This window comes from Peromyscus eremicus, chromosome 2 (assembly GCF_949786415.1).
Source record: "Peromyscus eremicus chromosome 2, PerEre_H2_v1, whole genome shotgun sequence".
Lineage (NCBI taxonomy): Eukaryota > Metazoa > Chordata > Mammalia > Rodentia > Cricetidae > Peromyscus > Peromyscus eremicus.
In genome coordinates, this window is record NC_081417.1 from 111,016,580 (window position 1) to 111,036,799 (window position 20,220).

The 20,220-nt window shown below is 39.7% G+C and overlaps 1 protein-coding gene across 5 annotated transcripts in view; it reads right to left on the reverse strand.

Moving 5' to 3' along the window:
* Positions 1 to 4,702: 4,702 nt before the first annotated feature.
* Positions 4,703 to 20,220, reverse strand: part of LOC131905037 (cytochrome P450 2J5-like) — a 28,504-nt gene continuing 12,986 nt past the window's right edge. For 3 of the 5 annotated variants that reach the window (XM_059256000.1, XM_059256001.1, XM_059255999.1), the window contains 4 exons: positions 16,569 to 16,707; positions 15,245 to 15,432; positions 12,476 to 12,614; positions 4,703 to 5,099 (listed from right to left, as the gene is read on the reverse strand). In XM_059256000.1, coding sequence (XP_059111983.1) covers positions 4,921 to 5,099; positions 12,476 to 12,614; positions 15,245 to 15,432; positions 16,569 to 16,707 — 645 coding nt within the window. In that variant the 3' untranslated portion in view covers positions 4,703 to 4,920. The remainder of the gene's footprint in view (positions 5,100 to 12,475; positions 12,615 to 15,244; positions 15,433 to 16,568; positions 16,708 to 20,220) is intronic. The other 2 variants (XM_059256003.1, XM_059256002.1) reach the window with 1 other exon arrangement.

Genomic DNA, 20,220 nt, shown 5'->3' on the forward strand with positions numbered 1-20,220 from the left:
CTATGATATATATGCAGAGGGACCTGGTGCAGACCCATGTTGGTCCTGTGCTTGCTGCTTCAGTCTCTGTGAACTCATATGTGCCCTGCTTAGTTGATTCAGAGGTCCTTGTTCTCTGGTTCCTTGTTCTCCATCCCCTCTGGCTCTTATACTTTTTCTGCCTCCTCTTCCACATATTCTCTGAGCTCCAAGGGAAGGAATTTGATGGAAACATCTCATTTAGACTCTCTGCACTAATGTGGGTCTTTATATGTGTTCTCATCTGCTGCCAGAGGAATCTTCTCCAATGACAATGAATAAGATACTGATCTATGAGTTTAGCAAAATATCATTAGTAGTCACTTTATTGATTTTTTTTTTCAGACCAGTAGTGTTGAGTTTTACTCTAGGTCTTGAGGCTATCTAGTCTCTGGTGCTTGGTTACCCAAGCAGTGCCAGGTATTGGTTCCTTCTTGTGGAGTGGGCTTTAAGTCAAATCAGACATTGGTTCACTACTTCCATAAGTTCTGTGCTACCATTGCCCTAGCATGTTTTGTAGGCAGTACAATTATAGGATTAAAGATTGTGTGGCTGGGTTGGTGTACATGCTTCTCTTTTGGTAGCCTACAGAGTGTCTTCCCACACCAAAGAGACTAGAATGTAGGGATGAAGTCTCCATGTAGGCACCAGCTTGACTTCTCCATGTCCAATGAGTTGTGTGGGTGTTGTCCTTAGTAAAGAGGTCCTACTATCAGTTTGCAGAGAGCAACCATTTGTCTTACTTAGGAACATCCTGGGTTGTCTATGGACTTCCATGAAACCCCCTTGCCTAATAATGCTATTGAATTCAACCCCATCCTACCACTGGAAGCCTTGCTTGGCTACAAGAGATGGCCAGTTGAGACTCTGTATCCCCCATTACTAGGAGTCCCCATTAGGATCACCTTCACTGATTCCAGAAAGTTTCCACTGTGCTAGATTTGTATGCTGTCCCACCAAATGCCCCTCAGTTCCAGCCATCTCCTCCTGAACACTGTCCCCAAACAAATTGTTCCCTCACCTGACCCCCTCCCCAGCTTCTGGCCCCATCTTCCCCAATCTATCATAAAATCTGTTCTCCCCCTCCCAGGGAGATCCATGATTCCCTCCTAGACCCCTCCTCTTTACCTAACCTCTCTAGGTCTACAGATTATAGCTTAGTTATCATTTATTTAATGGCTAATATCCACTTATAAGTGAATACATACCATATTTATCTTTCAGGTGGGTCTGGATTATCTCACTCAGGATTATTTTTTTTTCTAGTTCTGTCTATTTGCCTACAAAGTTCATGATGCCATTCTTTTAACAGCTGAGTAATACTCCATTTTGTAAATTTACCACATTTTCTTTATCCGTTCCTTTGTTGAGGGGCATATAGATTGTTTCCAGTTTCTGGCTATTTTGAGTAAAATTACAATAAAAGTGAGCAAGTGTCCTTGTGGTAGGATGAATCATCCTTGGGGCATATGTGCAAGAGTGGTATAGCTGGGTCTTGAGGTAGATCAATTCCCTACTTTCTGAGGAACCACCCACCATATTGCTTTCCATAGTTGCTGTACCAGTTTGCACTCCCACTTGAAATGGAGGAGCATTCCCCTTGCCCATATCCTCACCAGCATGAGCTGTCACTGATGTTATTGATTTTAGCCATTCTGAGACGTGTAACATGAGATCTCAAAATAGTTTTGATTTGCATTTCCCTGATAGATAAGAGTGTAGAACATTTAAGTGTTTATCAGTCATTTGAGATTTCTCCATTGAGAATTCTCTGTTTAGATCTGTACCCCATTTTTAAATTGGATTATTTGGGTTTTTTTTTCCTTTATATAGTTTGGAAATTAGTCCTCTGTCAGATGTAGAGTTGGTAAAAATCTTTCCTATTCTGTAGGCTACTGATTTGTCCTATTGTCCTTGGCCTTGTAAAAACTTTTCAGTTTTGCTAGGTCCCATTTATTAGTTGTTGATCTCAGTTCCTACACTATCAGTGTTCTGTTCAGAAATTCATCTCCTGTGTCAATGTGTTCAAGGGTATTCCCCATTTTCTCTTCTATGAGGTTCAGTGTATCTGTTTTTATGCTGAGGTGTTTGATCCAACTGGACTTCAGTTTTGTGGATATGATAAGCATGGATCTATTTGCATTTTTCTATAAGCAGGCATCATGTTTGACCAACACCACTTGTTGAAAATGCTTTCTTCTTTCCAGTATATATTTCTGGCTTCTTTGTAAAAAATCAGGTGTCCATATGTGTGTAGATTAATATCTGGGTCTTCAATTAGATCTCATTGATCAACGTGTCTGTTTTTAATGCCAACACTATGCATTTTTATTACTACTGTTCTATAGTATAACTTGAAATTTTTAGAATGGCAGCAGGTTTTTTTTTAATGATCAGGATTATTTATATATCTTGGGTTTTTTGTTTTTTCATATGAAGTTGAAAATTGTCCTTTCAAGGTGCAAAAAGAATTTTAATAGTGATTGCATTGACTCTGGAAAGTGCTTATGGTAGAATGGCTATTTTTACTATGTTAATCCTACTGATCCATGAGCCTGGGAGATCTTTTCATCTTCTGATATCTTCTCCAATTTCTTTCTTCAAAGACTTGAAGTTTTTGTCATATAAGTCTTTCACTTGCTTGGTTAGAGTTACCCCAAGATATTTTATGTGTTTGTAAGAGAGTGATAGAGAGAGGATTTACACTCCATTTTTGATAAAATACACTCATTTCCTGTCAGATGGTTTAAATACCATGTACCAAGCAAAAATTAAGAGAGGATGGTTATTGTGTCCTGCAGGTGACTGTAGTGGAAGAACTGAAGTAGAATTTGATGTTCAACAGAACCAGAGAATCCCAGGCAATTGCTGCTTCAGAGTCCTCCTTTACTGGACTTCTCTGAGACTTTTATTCCAAGATAGCTCAGGGCTCAAGGAAGGGACATAGAATTCTCATCATTCTCACCAGATGTGCTCAGAGGCAGAAAATCTCACACCAAATGGGGGCTGTTTGCATAATGCCATTGAATGCCCTATGTCAGGTGGAAGGGAGCATCTTACATGCAGCATTCCTTGGGCAGGAGCAGGCATTCCTCCCAGGGGAGACAACAAGGGGCTATGGGAACAGTGCTCACACAACAGGGAGCATAGGAAAGTCTATTACATGCAAGCTACAGAAGGGGTACTGGAGCATTTAAAGTAAGTGAGGAACGGTGGTTGGAAATAGCATCACACGATCTTTGTACAGTTCATGCATGGGACAGAGACACATACCACTTCTAATCAACTTAGAAAACCAAGGAGATATAGGTTTAGGTGGGAATTTTCATTAGGAATCATAGTCAAATACTTCCCAAGTTTCAGTTTCCTTGTGATAACATGATACTTGGTACTGGGTCCCATTGCGTCCCTTGGATCAGGGTGAGGCCTCAGTATTTTTATATTTACTATATTCATTGTGTGGAGTTCAGGCTGGGTGAAGCATTAGATTACTCTGTATTGTGGAAAACAGTGGCTTCTCAGAATATGCCTTACCCAGAAACTCTCCATTTAACAAGCAGATTGTCTCCACTTTGAGAATAAAAAATGACTGAACACCTGGGTGGATATAATAATAATACCATCTGTCTAGTATCACCTGCACAGCACAGGCTGATAAATGCCTTATCATTAGGAGTAGGAAGTATTTTATCTTATAAATTGATAAGCATGACTGAGATTGTAAAGGCATACCACAATAACCAGGCCTAGAACCAAGGATAAGGTGCCATTCTCTCATCTGGTTACCATTAAAGTGAAAATAAGTTGGATTTTGATGATGACAGCCCTCAATAACTTGTAATTTTACCACCTGGTGGGTGATCAATGATAGACATCTAGAGATTACCCAATGACCTAGAAGATTTAGTGTGGTTCAGTCCTACCACCAATATAATCTACTCAAAACGACTTATATATGTTTAGCCTTTGAAACTGCCTATTCTCTTTTAGTGATCACATCTACCAGGATCTGGCCATATTATGCCATTTCCAATACTCTTATGTAAAATATTCTGCCAGTACCCTGTAGTTTCAGACTTGTGATGTGAACCATTAAATCATACAGGCTAGTTGTAAGAGATGTCCACACCCTACACACTCTAGTCCTATGTGAAAAGGCAGGGCATAAATGTGTGATGGAAAATCTAAGGCTAGGATGTACTACGTAGAGAGAAAAGTTTCCCATTTTCTCCCCAAACCTGCTTCCATGGTTTGGGTATCTATGATCACAACCAAGCTGGTGCTGGACCATAATCAAGGCCCTTCTACCATAAGTATGCCATAGAAACTACTTTAGCACCACTTGCTTTACCTGCTTGTGACTAGGGAATCACTCTGCCCTGCTGACTTCTGGGAGGACCATTCAGACAGAGTAAGATGAGGCAGCCACAGTATATTGAAAAAGACTTTATGGTCAGCCATTGTGGCTCTCCCAGGAGCTAGTTCTATTTTTCACTCTTTTTCCTTGTCCAGATGAACTGTTTGAACAGGTCAGAAGGAACTACACACCAATGATGGGATGAGTGAATGATAGAAATAGAAGATATAACTTCTATGATGCTATTTATAATTTAGATAATTTTTATTCCACCATTTCCTCTGACTTACACAAATACTTTGCTTATTAAAGTAATCATCACTCTCTGCCACTTTTACATAAAAGATGTGTCACTGAGCACATAAGTGATTTGCCTAGAGACATGGAGATAACGTTGTCTAGGAATTATATCCAATTTCATTTGTCTACATCTTTCCGTCTTTCTTCTGTTGCCTTCATCCTGTTCCTCCCATGTGAGCAGGCCCCAGTAGCTTGAGAGCACATGTCAGTTCTTCTTGAACTCCTTTCTCTTTCCTTCTTGGATATCACAGTCTGGGGACAGCACAGATGCGGTAGCTGACTGGGGAAAGGGTCAGGCCCATTCTGAACTTCATACTCAGATTCTCATTGACTGGCGGCTTGAAGGTAAATTTTTGCAAAAGAGCAGTGAAGAAAATGAACAGCTCAGACATGGCCAGTTGTTCTCCAGGGCAAGCTCGCTTTCCTGTGGGACCAAAACAGAAGACTCGTCATTTTCTCAGCTGGTATTAGTGGCTCCAGGGACTAATATCTCAGGTACTTGCTTCAAGTTCTGAGTTGACCATGAAATTTATATTTAGCTGCTTATTTATGTCTGGCATCTGTTTTGCACACAATCTAGAAGCCCTAAATTGCAAATCAAATGCCTTCATGGGCAGGTAGCTCTTGGTGAGAGCAGTGTGTAGGAAGGTAGAAGTGGGAGTTCAGGAGTGACTCAGTCTAAAAGCTTTCAAAACTCAGTTAACAAACATCACTGATACAATTGACCATGGTTCAGCTGCTAAATTACTGATGCTTTTCAACCCACACAATGAAACACAAACAAGTAAGTGTGTCAGCAAAACATGCCTAAAGTAAAAGTCATTTTTCTCCTATGCCCACCATCCTCTTCCATCTTGATTGGTGTCAGTGACATTGATGGCCATCCTTTCTGCAGAGTGGTGCTATAAAAGGAATTGAAGAGAGGAAATCAGGACATTGCAGGTGCTGAGCCAAGGGTGAGTATAGAAGTGCCTGACCCCTCCTTGGACCAGACAACTACACTAGCTGATCCCCACTGATATATAGGATGGAATTGTTCTACAGAAAGGCTAGAGATTGCAGGTAGGAGTAGGAACAACCTTACCCCAAGAATTCTCCATTATTTATCCTACTGTCTTTTGGAGTTGTGATAAACTGGCTCTAAAGTTTCTCTGAAGTCACCACTCAGTTGCCTCCATAAACACTGGGGAAAATTTGATCGGCAGAGACACAGATTACAGAACCCAATGTCTTTCTACCATGAGGCAATGGCTTCAATATCTCCTGGGATACTGTCCTTTCAGGAGATGGTGGAAGAATTTGGACCCAATTATGTTCACAGAGCCTTCTTGTTAGTGGAACCTAAGGAGAAACAGGGCTTATGGGAATCAAGGGTCAAATCTCTGAATTCCTCTGAGCTAATGGTCATTTGCCAGAGAGAAAGTAAACCTCCTCCATAACTTGATCTCTTTATAGGAGGGAAGGTACTTATTAAGGTTTCTAGTTGTTGGCATTCATTTTCAGACATGGGTTTTACAGCTATCGGTTGTTGCAAATTTATTGTGGAAAGTCAGACACTGGTAAAGGCAGATATCCCTGTCAACTCAATCCTGCTTGATCATGAATGCAGATTGTCATCTACCCTATGACCTTATAAAGTTTAAAGAAATTAGAGGTGTTCTTTGAAAATCAAGCATTCTGTCTCTTAGAACATTTTTAATAGAAAAAACAAAACTAAATGTCATGAATGGTGAGGAGTCATCTGTTTGTTTCAGTTCAGGGAGGCCATGGAGACTCCACTAGCCAGTTTCTAGTTTGAAAATATAAGGGTCAACACAGAGGAAAAATTTCCTCCATGCTTCCAAGCAACAGTCAATCAAGGCCTTTGACTCATCCTCACATAGACTCTATACTCAAGCAAACATATTAGATGTTATTTAGACAACTATTTCTCACCAATGATTCTCTCCTTGATAAGAAAACTGACACCCAGATGTAAGACATCATGACTTTGGCTCAGTTCAATACTGCAATATCTATACATAGCCAGGAAAATTTGGCCCATCTTCTTGAATGCCAAGGTCAAATGTAAAAATATTGTTTATTACTATTATTATTATTACTAATTATTTACCAACTATGGGACACTTTTTGGAAAGAGAAATTCTCACAATTGTAAAATGTCCTTGTTTTCCCTAAGCACCCTAACTGCCCATGTTTTCTGATTTTTAAAAAGCTACCCTGCTATCAAACTCACAGGTCTGGGGAAATTATTTGGGATCTCTGACTGATGTCCATGGGGCTCCTGGGATGTCTTACAATACCTGTAGGATGCATTTCTCCTATAGATCAGAAATTAAGTACACATGTCTGGTTGTGCCCTCAACAGGAATAGAATCTCCTTCATGGGCAGGAAAGCATTGACTTCTGTCAATGATTCCTCTTGAAAAGATTCTAGGCATCTGATGCTTTATACAGAAGTCTAGTGTAATGAACAACTGGTTGAAGTTACGCTTTGATCTGTCAAGTAAAACTTATGTCAGTCTAAATACGGAGAAGACCATATCTATGACCTTGCCCTTCTATAGGGTTCTAGTGAATAGTCCAGCCAGTTACACCACTAAATTTCACTTTACTGAAAATATTTACATTACTCATGATGTTAAGGAATTTCCCTCATTAATTTTGTTTCTGGATGTTCTCCATAAAGTTAAGATACAAGAAAGCTAATTGTCAACTTCTCAACTTAAACTGGCTAATGAGAAGTTTCTCAGTTCTTGAACCAGGCTAATGGCCTCCTCCATGGTGTATTTCCTTGCAGTAGACAATGTTGGCAAAGAAACCAGTCTTGATGACATTTATGACAAAGGTTGCTAAGGAATTTTTGGATGGTATTCTTGCCTGGTTTCTCCTCTAATAAGGGCAAAACTGCCTTGATGATTTGCTTAATGACACTCTCTGTAGGAATTATAACAGCACTAACTGTACCTAGAGTTTTCCTGCCTGGCCCACAGTCAGGACAAATCTCTCTCACCTGCCAGTCCCACAGTCGCTCAGACCCAACCAAGTAAACACAGAGACTTATATTGCTTACAAACTGTATGGCCGTGGCAGGCTTCTTGCTAACTGTTCTTACAGCTTAAATTAATCCATTTCTATAAATCTATACCTTGCCACGTGGCTCGTGGCTTACCGGCATCTTCACATGCTGTTTCTTATCATGGCAGCTGGCAGTGTCTCTAGCCTTCCACTTCCCAGCTTTATTCTCCTCCTTGTCCCACCTATACTTTCTGCCTAGCCAATGGCCAATCAGTGTTTTATTTATTGACCAATCAGCAACACATCTGCCATACAGAACATCCCACAGCAACTAACTGTCTTGCTTTGAGCATGCTATAGTTGCTGCCTCACCCACATAGCACGCTCCAGTTGGTTACATCTACAGATTATTTCCTCAGGGTTAGCACATAGAAAATGTGATGCAGAGGGAGCTAAGGCTGTATTTTATGCCAGCAGCCAAACATGTGTAAGAGTCATTCGTGTTGATTGGCTTTGAAGGCATGAATGGTCATGGAGAGAGCTGAGGCTTGGAACCCTGTGGAAAGTTCAGAGTCCCTTAAGAAATCCAGTGAGAGGCTAGTGGTGAAGGAGTAGCCTAATTGCAACAGACACTCCCAACATTTTGAAAATGGGACAACCTCACAAGGCCAGCAGTAGCTGTGGAATGAGGCCAGCCTGAACTACTAGACACATTATGTGTACTGTATGCTATGTGCAAGCCCTATGTAGACTAGATTAAGAGAGTCCCAGAAGTCTGATACTGAGCTGTTAGACTTTGCTTTGATTTGAACGCAACTGTGTCCAGATTCTTTCCTCCTGGAATAAAAAAGTGCAGAACTTGATTTTTTGTCTCATAGGAGCTCACAGTTGAGAAATGTTGGAATTTTAGAGAGCCCTTGGATATTTTAGAGAGGGTTTGAATTTTGAAAGCAACTTTGTATACTTTAATGAGACTGAAATTCAAAGTGTTCAAAAATTTAAAGGCTGTGTGCGGGACTTTTAAAGTTGGAACATGTTATATTGTTAATATTAATTTAATTTAATGTTAATATGAGATCCTGGGGATGAAGAAGAAAGGAAAGGTTATGGTTTAACAGTGATGGGGTTTTGTGTCAAGTTAAAAAAGGGTCAGTTTTGCTGGTTATTATTATTATTATTACTATTTGCTAGCTATTTTTATGCCAACTTGACACAAGTTAGAATCATTTGTGAAGACAGAACCTCAATACCCCTGAGAATGGCCTGTGGGCAAGCCCGTGGTAAATTTTTTAAGTTAGTGATTGATATGGGAGGACCTATCTCATTGTGGGTGGTGCTACCCCACAGCAGATGATCCTATATAAGAAAGCAGGCGCAGAAAGCCATGAAGCGCAAACCTATGGTAACACCCTTCCAAGGCCTCTGCTTCAGTTCCTGCCTCCAGGCCACTGCCCTGTATGAGTTCCTGCCCTGACTTCATTCAGTGATGGAATGTGACTTGAGAGCTGTGAGACAAAATAGGTCATTTCCTCCTCAAGCTGCCTTGGTCATGGTGTTTTATCACATCAGTAGAAACCCTCAGCAGCATGTGCGATAATATGTTTGGCAATTTTAAAAAATGGTATACAGTCAACTCTCTTGTAAATCCCCACAATTCTCCTAGAAGTATTCCTCTTCCAGGACAAAACTTGACCCAGAACCCATGCTCAAGAACAAGCTCCATCAAGGACCACCGTGTGACTGTGACTAACTCACTCATTTTCACACAGTGAAATCATTTTCACTTGACAAACACACAACAAGTTTCCTACACAAGCTCCATGACTGGGCAATCATGACAATTAGCCAGAAGGAACAAACAGGATTTTAAAAGGATGAAACAAGAAACACCCAATTTCAAAGATTTTGTCTAAGTTAACAAATAAGTTTGATATTAAGAACCAAAAATTACTCTCTGCCCCCTCCCCCACAGAGTCATTGTGTCAGTGATAGAAAGATGCAATTAAAACTGTACTTGGATCATCTTCACAACACAAACTATACATAGGAGTCAAACTGCCTCATGACTAAAATGAAGGAAATGGCTGCTGTTGTTTGTTTTTAAAGTTCTTTCCAGGTCTAGCTCCTGTAAACCAGTGTTTTTATCTTTTAATAAGGAGGGGAGGTCTGGTTTACCATAAGCTGTTCTTTGCTTTAGGCTATAAATCGAAATGCTCCGGGCGGTGGTGGTGGCGGCTGCGGCGCACGCCTTTAATCCCAGCACTTGGGAGGCAGAGGCAGACAGATCTCTGCAAGTTCGAGGCCAGCCTGGTCTCCAAAGCGAGTTCCAGGAAAGGCACAAAGCTACACAGAGAAACCCTGTCTGGGGGGCGGGGGGATGCAAAATTCAAGACTGATTTTGCAGTCTGCCCTGATAATGCAAGAATTTTAATCCCATGTCTACTTATCTCTGTCAAGAGAAAAGAATATCTTTACTTCATGCTTTCATAGAGGCTGCTTCTGGGAAGACTAGAGCAAGTGTGGGAAAAGCAGCGGGGCCAAAGGTAGGAATAAGACAGAAAATCCGGATAGCTACAGGCATGATGCTAACTCACTGGCTATTTCCACTCTGCTAATTTAACTGGTCTTTTTTTATGCATGGGCAAATAAATTTTATTCCTCTATATCAGAAAAAGATGATGATAACAAAACAATTCTAGTTACCATCTTCCCTAGGTTCCACATTATGGGTACGTGTACTGGGACTTAGATGCTATTCCAATCAAAGACTGTAATAATTTGTCTCCCCTTGAGGTGGGACTGACCTTGTGGCTTGTCTAAGCCATCAGAATGCAATGGAAGTTACTGTGTAAAGTGGAAGTTCAGAATGCAGTGCCAGTTTTACCCTGGACTCCACCAGATTTCTCTGCTTATGTTCTCTCTCTGGGGACGTTATCATCACCATATGAAAAACCAGCTGGTTTGCTGGAGTGGGGGGAAATAATGTGAGAAGAATGCTGTGTCTATTAAAAATTTGTTGTTTTCGCTGCAGTCAGCTAGCTGTCCACCTACACATTGAAGAGCCACTGAGCAGATCTGTACACTGTGAACAGTAACTGTGAGTAGTACTATTTTAGACTGCTTGTTATACAGTGAGGTAGTAACTGATACATATGAACTCAGTTAAAAAGTGAAAAGGACTGTAAATTTTGAGGCAAGCTTCAATCTGGTTATAATAGAGAACCTGGCTAGAAGTATAAACTTAGCTTAATTCATGTTATAAAAATGCATATTCTTAGAATATTTGTGTTTGCCTATAGTAAGAAAGAAGATACCATTCCATTTTCTCTCTAATAATTATTGAATGAATAGATTACAGGAGATGGCATGTGTCCTAGTTCATTTTTTTGTCAACTTGATACAAGCTCGAGTCATCTGGGAAGATGAAACCTCAACTGAGCAAATAGACTCGTAAGATTGCCCGTAGGCAAGCCTGTAGGGTAATTTCCTGATGAACAATTGATGCAGGGGTCCCACAGCTGTGTAGGTAGTTCTAGGTTATATAAGGAAGCTGGTTGAGCAAGTTATGGGGAGCAAGCCAGTAAACAGTATTCCACCATGGTATATGTTCAAATTCTGCCTCCAGGTTCCTCTCCTGACTTCCCTTCCTGAAGGACTATAATCTGTAAAATGAATTAAACCCTTTCTTTCTCAAGTGGCTTATCATCATGTTTCTCACAGCAATAAAAAGCAAACTTGTTCCCCGAGATCTGCACTTAAAGAACGCAACACAATTCTAAACAGGAAAAACTATTTACACCTGGGGAAAAGGAGGCACCTACAGGAAAGATACTTATAAGATTTGAAGACAAATCACCCATCTAATATTCTCTTGCCCCAAAGTGTTCTTCAATTTAAAGGTCTTGGTGGGGATAGCAATATGACTTAGTGGGTAAAGTCACTTAGTGCCAAGACTGACAACATGAGCTCCACACAGTAGAACCATAAGATAGAGGGAAAAAATCTACTCTTGTAGGTTGTATTTTGACCTAAAACTTATGTTATGGTATGTGTGACCCATTCCCCCAAAGAGATAAATAAAATGTTAAAGTTATCATCGTCTGAAGATTCCTCTTATTGCTGTTGCCGCAAACATCAGGTGAAGCGTCTCAGAATTTCATGTCATTAGCAGCAAGCAGAGTTTCAGCTGAAGAGTGTGGCTGTAACTATGGGCTGTGATATAAAATCTGAGGCTATTCTCAGCAGAGTGACTGGAAGGAATTGCTAGGCTGTACAGCATCTGTTCTATCAGAAGGATTTATGCTAGGTGACATCCTTCATCTTGTTATCATGCATAAGTGCTGACTGGGTTTCAAAAGTGCAGTTGGCACTTATAAGAAGAGTTGAATTCTCCAGATGCCACTTAAAATTGTTGTTCCTGTTCTCATTGTGTTAAGTAGGGAGTCCTTCCTAGCTTCATCCAATGTCCTTATTAATATACAGCTGTATTTCTGAGTAAAAGGTAAGAGAGCATCCCCTTAAAATAACTCTGAACATTTTAAAATTCTAGAAATATAGCAGGTATCCAGATTTCTTTGTGAAGAGAAGTCAGGATTTGGATCTCTTCCCCATGTAAAAAATAGAGCCAGAGAAATAAGGGTGGTCTTAAGCGGTCCCTGTTTATAGTAACAGTGGGATGGAGCCACAGGAAGGGCCACATTCTGAGGATACACCTGAAGCAGAGGACTGCAGAGAGAAGAGGGCAAAGGAGCTCTGAAATGTCTTTTACTCATCACAACTCACCCATTGAGAATGGCAGAAAAGATTCTCTCTTCTTAAACTGTCCATTCTCCAAAAAGTGCTCTGGATTCAATATATCTGGAGTGGCCCACTCTTTAGGGTCCCTGTGTAGCCCGGTGAAATTGGTCAGGATCATGGTTCCCTAAAGAAGGCAGAGAAGTTTCATAGCTTGAAATTTGACACACATACCCAGGTAGCTGGACTGGGGAAGTGTCTCTTAAGCTCCTATGCCTGAGACTCCTTTTTATATCCCGAAGTTTCCACCCTCACCAACCTATTTCTCTACTGTCATTTGAAGTATACACCCATTATTTACCTTTTATACACAATACCTTTTAGTCTTGGATTACAATACTTTCATAGGAATTTTATCAGCAAGTTTAGACTACTCTTTGTTACAAATACATCTGCTTAATAGGAAGAAGTTTGTATATGTCTGTCTAGGGAAAAGTCCTGCAAGCATCCAAGGGGATATAAGGAGCTTGCTGCTCATTATGGTTAGGTCCACAGAACATTGCCACTGCTTCGCTGTTCTCTTTCATCCAGTGTTAAGGAGACAACACATAGTTCCACCAAAGTTTGTCAAAGATACTTGGATGCAACAGAAGGAACTCTTGTCTAGGCAAGTATATGCACGGTCCCTAGTCATGAGACATTTCCTTCATGTTGTTCTTTCATCAGGAAGGATGGGCCATTCCTTAAATCTTTTTAGATTCTATCACCACCTTTTCAGCTTATCACTTCAACTTTAGTGACCCCTTCCACTGTGTTCTCCTAGAGGCATGCAACTACCTATCAGCTTTAACTCAGCTCCACAGCCTGAAGCTGAGTGAGTTTGACACGTGACTTGGTTCCATTGCCCACACACTCACTCCTCATTCCTAGGAAGCTGGCTCCTCATACTCTTAGGGCAAAGACTCCTGTTATGTCCCACCAGAGCCATTTTTTGCTTCTGGCTGGGCTCCTGCTGTAGTAGTACTCCTGTAGGGTTTCCACTAGACCGTGTTTCAACACTGTTCTTGTTATTGGGTGTGTTTCTCTTCCTGTGCTCACATAGCTAACTCTTAACCGCCATTTAACCCTCAGCTCCAAAAGCTCTTCCTTCAGAAGTTCAGAATAATTTCTTTCCAGTTCATGCTTCTCACTTCATATCGTCATCATATGCAGAGAAACAGAGTATTTACTTCTGGGATGTCCTCCCATCTTAGGAGTATATACTTCATTTCTAAATCTCCTTCAACTCAAACCAAAGTTTCAAGTGTTTAATGAATATTGGTATGATTAATAAAAAATACCTTAAATGCTGAATATTATACCATGCAAATGTAATCTCATTTTATCCCCATTTGGATCCAATGAAGTGGGTGGAGTAAAAAAAAAAAAAACCTAAAGCTGTTCACGGTTTGGTAATATGATACCATAGTGACAGAAGGTGAAGTCATCACTGGAACACTGGGACCAGGCCTTTCTGCTGTTAAGGCTTTGGCTTCCAGGTTCTGTTGGACATAGCCATTTAGATTCTTCAATACTCAGGAGTGTGTTAGAGTTGATGTTAAAAGCTTATGGAAAGAGTATCACTGGCTTCCTGGAGTTAAATGAATGAACAGGAGAAAAGCACACAGCACCTGGGGAATCCAGACCTCAACTTCTAGCCTTGAGCTTCTCAGTGACAAAAGTAACAGTAAACACAGTGGCTATTTCTCTGCCTTTGCAGAGAAGGTGGCCGTGGATGATGGCTGGACAAGCTCTTCTGGGTCTTTAGCTGGAGAGCATCTCCAAGAACCATACATTCAAGAGGCTTAGACAATCTAGATCCTCAGAAACTACAGTAGAGAGTAAGAATGGATCTTCAGTTGTATGTTACACAGAGGGGATGCTAAAGGCCAGGAGAGATGGGGCGTCAGGGTATCAGCATTCATTCTGTGAAGATGAGGGAGGGGGAGGTGAACAGGAACTCACTGAGGAAAATGGAAGGGAGATACTTTAATGTCAAATATAGCAAGTCCTGTGACTGGATCATGGGGCAGTATTAATCCTCAGACCAGGGTTGGTTCTGGATACCATCTTTTGTTACCTTGCAGCAGAGAAATCTTATGTAAATTCAATTTCCCTGAGCCTCAACTTTCCAGCCTAGAAAATGGAGATTCAAGGTCACTCTGAAAAAGGAGTAAGACGTTTGGAAAGAGATCAGAGTCTATAGCACATTATAACTGCTTAATAACTATTGTTCTCCTCTCACCATCTCTTATAATTAATAAGTTTGGACTGGCTTTGTTTGTGTGACTTCGGGGCTATATGTAAAAGCTGGAAACATGCCCATGGGGACACTGTTAGAAATGCTAGCCTCACTATGGTGTTTGTCAATGTATCTCAAACGGTGTTTCTTAAAATTCTGTCTTCTGAGGATTGTGAAGAATTTTCTACACTTAACGTAACCAGCAACAGTTTACTGTTACGACCTGCTCAAGGGGACAATGTATGACAGTAAACTGTTGCTGGTTCGGTTCTCACATTAACACAGGAAGGTGATAAGACTTTTCCAGGAAAATGAAGCTATGTTTTACCTAAATACGTTTGATCAAAGCCATTTCCAACACCACTGTCAACAATATGTGTGAATATCCAATTAGATAACTGGGGAATTTTGTCAGAACTCTCTCTCCCCCATTGAAATAATTTCTTATGGCATGAATACCCATCACCTTTAAAAGTTGAGTTCTGAAGTTGTCCAAGATGGACTGGGGTGTCTGAGGCTGGGGGGTGCATAGTTACCTTTGGCAGGTGGAATCCAGCAAATGTAGTGTCAACTGTCACTTCTCTAGGAACATTTAATGGGACGATGTTGCCCATCCTCTGTACCTCATGGATGACAGCATTAGTGTAAGGCATGGCATCTCGGTCAGCAAGGCTCACCTTCTTCTCATGACCAATCACTCTGTCAATTTCAGTCTGTACTTTTTCTGAAAGAAAAAAGGAAGGTCCATTAAGTTTTATGCTATCCTGTTTTCATCTTAGTGTTTAATCAAGTGTTATTCTAAAATTATTTTTGTTTTTGTTTTTGTTTTATTTTTGTGTGTGTGTGTTTTGAGCCAAGGTTTCTCTGTGTAGTTTTGGTGCCTGTTCTGGATCTCATTCTGTAGACCAGGCTGGCCTTGAACTCACAGAGATCCGCCTGGCTCTGCCTCCCAAGTGCTGGGATTAAAGGTGTGCCCCACCACTGACCTGCCTTGCTCTAAAATTACTAAATAAATGCTATAGTACATTAATGAATTTTTAGTCACAATTTGAAAAAAAAAACTATTGCACAAAAATGAAAAGGTTGTCTAACCTTGCCTGCTAAAACCTTCTAGAAATAAGAGGAAGAAGAAGGAAAGAATGGACTACTCTCTTTAAACCAGTGGAGAGAATTCAACAATGAACAACGTGTAGCAATAGAAGCACACTGGGTCATCTCTGGAAGAAAGGACTAACAGTAATTTCCCAGTCAAAAAATTCCTGGAGGAAGCTAAAGCATCTTAAGGAGGTAGTTCCTGACAGATTTTTCTGGATTGGGGAGAACTTAGAACAGTACATTCTACTGTTGGTAGTGGAAGACAATATGTCTTGAAGATGATTTGAAGTAAGAATAAGGGCAGTGAAAAGAGAGGAGTAATGTAATGGAGTAAGACCACATGCAAGATGGGTGGAATTGAGGCTGTAGGTCAGGGAGATGGTGTTACAAGATGTCAGACACAAAACTAGGGAGATTGCACAGTATCAAGGAAAAATGGTGACACATAGCTAAAGACAAAGGAGTACATTAGTGGATTCTAATTCGATAACACTACTTTAGCTGGAACTTACCAAGTAACTTGTGTTACTTGACTGCTCTGTTTTCACCTAGACTCCAAGCTTTTTAAAGAACAGTCTCTGTGCTGGCTGTATCCAGGGCCATCACAGTCCTAAAACATTTTTGCAGGATGTGTATATTCCTAAGTGTTCATTCCCTCATAGTTATTCTGCATATTCCCAATTCACAATGCCATCTTCCAGCCCCATCTGAGATACAGCTTCCAGAAACATCATTTCACCTTGTCAAGTCAAATCAAATGCTCACCTTGGACATCTGGGTAGAGAGCCATGTAGAGCAGAGCCCAGCGCAGTGTCGTGGATGTTGTCTCTGTTCCAGCAAGGAAGAGGTCCAGAGTGCTGAAAATGAGGTTTTCTTCATTGAAACTGGTAGTATTGTCTGGGTACTAGAAAAGACAGTGTGTACTCATATATCCAGAGACTTTTGTTTGCCTCTACATACAAGATCTTCACCCTGGTAAGTGAACTTAAAAGGAAACAAGTACAGAAAAAATGACCCTATGTATGACTTCACACGGAAGCAAAGGTATCACAAATGTCCTCCTTCCCAAGTATTGCGCGGGAATGAAAATATGACTGATAACATACAAGACTCAGAAAGACTTCCTAATGAAAATAAGAAAAATATTCAGGCACAGACAGAGGAATTTAGAGTAGAACCTAATGCCTTGGTACATTATGAAACTGAAGAGGAGCAAACCAAGATTATTAGAAAACCAAGCTTATTTTATTCTTTTATCATATAAGAATGACCACCAGATGATAGGCACCCCCAAGGCTATATAGAAGTTGACTGGAATCCTGTAGAAGTTTTAGATTTGAAGAGTTTTAAAGAAGCAGTCATTTTATATGGTATGCATTCACCCTATGTGAAGCAGATGTTAAATTAATGGGCAACTTGGGACAAAATTTTCCCACAAGACTGGAAAGATTTAGCTACAGCAATATTGGAAGCTGGCCATCATTTACAATAGACAAAATGGTGGAAAGAGGAAGCTAGAATCATAGAACATAGAAGTAGGGCGAGAGGTATAGAAATTTTCCAAGACCAGCTTCTCAGTGAGGGCTGGTATGTTAATTTGCAAAGACAGTTTATATTTGATGATCACACCTTGGTGCTGTGTTATAAAACAGTTTTGAATGCTGAGGATAGGACTGAATAATCAGGAAAGACTGAGTCATTTACTAAAATTATACAAGGCCCAAAAGAAGTCTTCACTGATTTTTTACAAAGATTGACTTCAGCCATAAATTAGAATGATATTAGATCCAAAAGTTAGACAAATATTAATTGAACATTTGGCTTTTGAAAATGCTAATTCAGAATGTAAAACAGTGATTAGGTCTTTAAATGCAAGATTGGCACCAATAGATGAATTGATTAGAAATATGGCTGATATTGGTTCCTATGCTCATGATGCTGATCTGATTGAATAAGTAATTTCTAGAAATTTTAAGAAAAATCAAAATTTCAGATGTTTTAATTGTGTAAACAAGGTCATATGAAAAGGAATTGTAGGGAAGATGTTACTAGAGACAATGTGTTTTCTAGAGATAATCCAACAGAAGGCCACAGCCTTCTGAAGTATGCAGAAAGTATGCCAAAGACCAGCATTAGACTAATGAATGCAGATAAACAAGGGACAGCAAAGGTAACCCTTTGCCACTAGAAAATGCCCTGGGGGGACTATCCTGCTGGCCCCAATATTAAATTTGGCTCAATCATTCCCTGTCAGCATTGGAGAAAGTCATCCACAGAGCAATTAAAATAATTAATACCTGTTGTTAAAAACTACAATGCTCTGGATGTGACCAAAAACAGAATAATTTCTATAGATACAACAAAAAGGTCAGGAGAGACTAGAAAACAAGTATTTTAGCAAATTGCTATAAATGATCAGAGGCCAGTGCTAAAAAGTACATACAAATGGCATTGAAATTGAAGGTATGGCAGACATAATGATTTCACCAAAATTTTGGCATCCAGATTGGCCTCTTCAGGAGGTAAATGTTCAACTTCTTGGAATTTGAACTTTATCTCAGGTAAAACAAAGTGCAAGCTGTGTTGAGTGTATAGGGCCAGAAGGATAGATAGGAAAATTAAATTAAAAAAAATTAAAAACATATATGGCTAACATAACAGTGAATTTGTGGGGGTGTGATTTGTTTCAGCACTGAAGAACACAGATTAACATTCTTCCAATATCAAAAACAAATCATAAAATAAAGAATGCTTCTGAGAGAAATATTAAATGGTATTATCAAGAACAGCCATAGACTGCTCAGGTTGTACATAAGCAGGACACAGTAGTTGGTGGTCTTTCAAAGATATCAACAGCCTTACCTTTAAAATGGTCAAGTAACAAACCTGTGTGTATGTAACAATGACCTTTGATATCAGAATTATTACTGGAACTAGAACAGCTGTGACTGGATCAACTAGACACTTAATATATTGAAGAATTGACCAGTTCTTGGAATTCTCCTTTATTTGCTGTTAAAATGAAATCTGATGTGATGTCTTGTGCAGCCTTGGTACAATGGGGAGGGGCTTGGACCTGCCTAGGCTCATTTTCCCGGACTCTGCTGACTTTCTATGGGAGACCTTGATTTAGGGGATGTGGGGATGTGGGGATGTGGGGATGTGGGGATGTGAGGTGGCTTGGGAGGGTGGGAAGAGGGAGGAGGGGGATCTATGGATGGTATGTAGAGTGAGTAAAACATTTCTTAATAAAGAAAAATGAAAAGAAAAAAAAAGAAATCTGGAAAATGGAGAATGTTAACAGATTTAAGAGCCATAAATAGAGTGATTTAGCCAATGAGCTCTTTACAGCCTGACTTTCCCTTGTCTTCTTTATTACCTAAAGGGTGATCTATTATAGTGATTGATTTAAAAGACTGCTTTTTTACTATACCTTTACAAGAACAGGGTAGAAAAAAGTTTACCTTCACAGTGCCTACTCATAATAATTCCCAACTTGTTAAAAGGTATCAGTGGAAATTTCTTCCACAAGGTACATTAAACAGCCCTCACTTTACGTCAATATTTTGTACAATAGCCATTAAAATAATTTGTAAGCAGTTTCTTCAATCTATAATTTACTATTATATGGGTGATATCTTATTGACTAGGACACAGATACTTTAGAAAATGTGTGTAGAAGTAAAGAAAAATTTTCCATGTTGGGAATTATGAATTACTCCTGAAAAAAATGCAGAGAGGAGATTTTCTTAATTACCTACGATATAAGATAGGTTTTAAAAAGATTCAACCACATAAAGTACAAATCAGGAGAGATCAATTACAAACTTTTAATGATTTTCAAAAATTGCTGGGAGGCATTAACTGGCTAAGGCCCACAATTGAATTAACTCCTCAAGAACTGGGTAATTTTTTTCAACTCTTACAAGGTGATAAGGACTTAGGTAGTCCAAGAAAATTATCAGCTGAGGCTGAAAGGGAATTCTCTTTGGTAAAAGATAATTTATAGCATGTACACACAGATCACTTGGGTCCAAAGCTTGGTTGTATCCTGGTCACACTACCTTCTGTGCATTTTCCCATGGGAATTCTTATGCAGACAGGATAGTACCTTAGTTTGGACATTTTTACCACACAAAGAGAGTGAAAAAATGGAGACCTATGTAGAAAAGGTTTTGATGCCTGTCATACTCTTTTGAAGTAAATTGGTATTTCCAGGAGCACATGTCTCACAATCATGAAAAGCCTTATGTTATTAAAACATTTTAAACATCATATTTTGTAGGTCTCTGAAGTGTTTGAAGACCATCTATATATTTAAAATTTAAAATTGATCTTGAAAACAAATCTAACATAAGTTTGATTGTTGTAGATGACTACTTACTGACCTGTATTTCTTTATTATCCTAAATAGCTT